Source organism: Penaeus monodon, chromosome 40 (assembly GCF_015228065.2).
Source record: "Penaeus monodon isolate SGIC_2016 chromosome 40, NSTDA_Pmon_1, whole genome shotgun sequence".
Taxonomy (NCBI): domain Eukaryota; kingdom Metazoa; phylum Arthropoda; class Malacostraca; order Decapoda; family Penaeidae; genus Penaeus; species Penaeus monodon.
This window is the reverse complement of record NC_051425.1, coordinates 16105084-16107583: the sequence shown is the minus strand read 5'-3', so window position 1 is coordinate 16107583 and position 2500 is coordinate 16105084. Positions and strand designations below refer to the sequence as shown.

At 54.8% G+C, this 2500-nt stretch overlaps 1 protein-coding gene across 1 annotated transcript in view; it reads left to right on the top strand.

The window, feature by feature from the left end:
* Window positions 1-2500, top strand: part of LOC119597774 (zinc transporter foi-like) — a gene marked incomplete in the record, with an annotated part of 70083 nt that overhangs the window by 24067 nt on the left and 43516 nt on the right. The window contains 2 exon segments of the mRNA XM_037947406.1: window positions 2-1108; window positions 1775-1932. Of these exon segments, the coding sequence (XP_037803334.1) occupies window positions 319-1108; window positions 1775-1932 (948 nt within the window).

Below are 2500 nucleotides of genomic sequence, written 5' to 3'. Positions count from 1 at the left end.
GGTGAATGTCGGGTCTGGGGGGCTCCGGTAGGGGAGTAGGTGAGGAGAGGCGGAGAGGAGGAGACCTCGGTACCCGCATCACACGCTCCACGTCGCTGCTGCCAACGCCATCAGAACCCGCCACGTCGGTCGAAGCTCTTGCCGATACTGCTGCTGCCGCCGTCGTAGCTGCCTCTGCTGTTACGGTCGTCGTCGCTGTTTCTACTGCTGCCGTTGCCGATTTCGTCGCTGCTTCCGTCGCCGCCGCGTCTGCTGTGCGCTGTGACCAGGTGAACCCAGGCAGCGCGTCGCCCGTGTCACGCTCCGGTGACTTTTCAGATGGCGAAAGCGGCGAAGTCGTGGCGCATCGTGGTACTGCTGGTGCTGCTGCTGTCTCTCGCCGTCGTCTCGTCGCCCAGCCCTCCGCCAAGGCCGTGCCCCACACCCTCTCCCGCGGGCACTCCGGCTGAGCGCCAGGCCGCCCTCGAGAACCCACACCTGAGGGAGCTCTTCCGCAGGTACGGCCAGGGGGACGTCCTCACCCCCGAGGGCCTGCACAAGCTCCTACTCAGCCTCGGCCTCCAGTTCGAGGACGACAACGACCACCTCCATCACACACACGACCACCAGAACCTCCCCGACGACCCCCTCGGCTTATCGACGACGAGGAAGGACGACCCGGAGGAGGAGGACCACTTCCACGACGACCACCACCACGCACACGATGACCACGTGACCCACGACTATAGCCCGGACGACCACAACCGGAGGCAGAAGGACCACCAGGCGGATAGCGACGGCCGCAACCACGGCGATGAGCCCAAACTAGACGGCAGCGCGGACGACCCGTACTCCACCGTCGTCGTCGTCGACCACCCGCGCAGCAACCACCTCGGCGACCCGCACGACCTCCTCGGCGGCCACATCGACGACCGCTTCCACGACGACCATCGCCACTCCGAGGACGGCCATCTAGACACCAACCACCATCGGGACGGTCACGCGGCGCCGAACGACTCTCTCTCGCGCCGGTCGTCCCCGCCAAGGTCCGTGCACGAGAGCGACGCCACGGGTTTAGCCGCCAGAGGTCATGCCAGGTCAAGGCGGAGCGGGACACCACGCGACCAAGGTGAGCTCTGTCCTATTTCTGTGTATCTACGTTTATCTGTCTGTCTGTCTGTTTATTTGTCCATCTGCCCATCTATCTTTGTAATAGATTTAACCCCCACCCCCTTTGATCATAGTTGGAAAAAGAAAAATCCTTCATAGAGTAATAATTCAGCTGTTGCATACACACGGGATTGTTTTCTTCTTCTTCTTCTTTCATCTTTTTCACTCACGTATAACGATGAATAAGATACTAAGACATAATCCTACGGAAAATAAACCCACATTTGACCACTCCCCCCCCCCCCTCTCTCTCCCTCTCTCTCTCCTCCCTCCCTCTCTCTCCCCTCCCTCCTCCCTCCCTCCTCTCCCTCCCTCCCTCCCTCCCTCCCTCCTCTCCTCCCCTCCCTCCCTCCCCTCCCTCCTTTCCCTCCCTCCCTCCCTCCTCCCTCCTCCTCCCTCCCTCCCTCCCTCCCTCCCTCCCTCCCTCCTCCTCCCTCTCTCCTCTCTGTCTCACTCACACTGTCACTGTCACTCACACTGTCACTGTCACTGTCACTCACACTGTAACTGTCACTCACACTGTCACTGTCACTGTCACTCACACTGTCACTGTCACTGTCACTCACACTGTCACTCACACACTGTCACTGTCACTCACTCTCTACCCCTTACTCGCTTCCCTCAGGCACTGCTAACGCCACGAGTGACCCGCAAGCATCGCCGCGTGTCAATTCTTCTGCGCTTGCACCCTCGACGCTCCAGCCTCCTGCCCCGTCTGCCGCTGCAACAGCTGATCCTCTAACTATTACTACGATTACCACGCGATCTCCAGCTTCCCCCAAGGTAAGGAGAGTTTTTTTTTAGGCCTATTTTATCAATGGTAGTAAGAAAGTGGCATAAACACGTCCGGTTTGGACAGGAATTGTGAATGAACGCGTTGAAGTAAAACAAGATATAATGAAAAAAATGGGATAGATACGAGAAAATACAGACATGCTAATTAAAAAAAAAGATGAATAATGCTTTGAAGCTGAATGAAGTTTTGTTGTCAGAGCGAGGCGAAGGAAAACAGAAGTAAAAGGTTAGAAAGAAGGGAGGAAGGTGAGAAAGAAGGGAGGAAGGAGAGATAGAAGGGAGAAAGGTGAGATAGAAGGGAGGGTAGCGGCAAGGAACAAAATACACAAGGTAAATAGCAATTTAAAAAGGTAAAAGAAAAAGCTAACTGTAAAATCTGAGTGTAGATATACAAGGCATAATACTAGGAAAGGATAAATACCAAAACATATACACAGATTCGAGGCAAAAGAAAGATAAATATAAGAAATAAAAATGAATATGAAAAGAATGAAAGATGGGATGTAAAGGAAATTAAGCATATTAACAAAAAAAGAGGGATGGGGAAGAAGAGGGT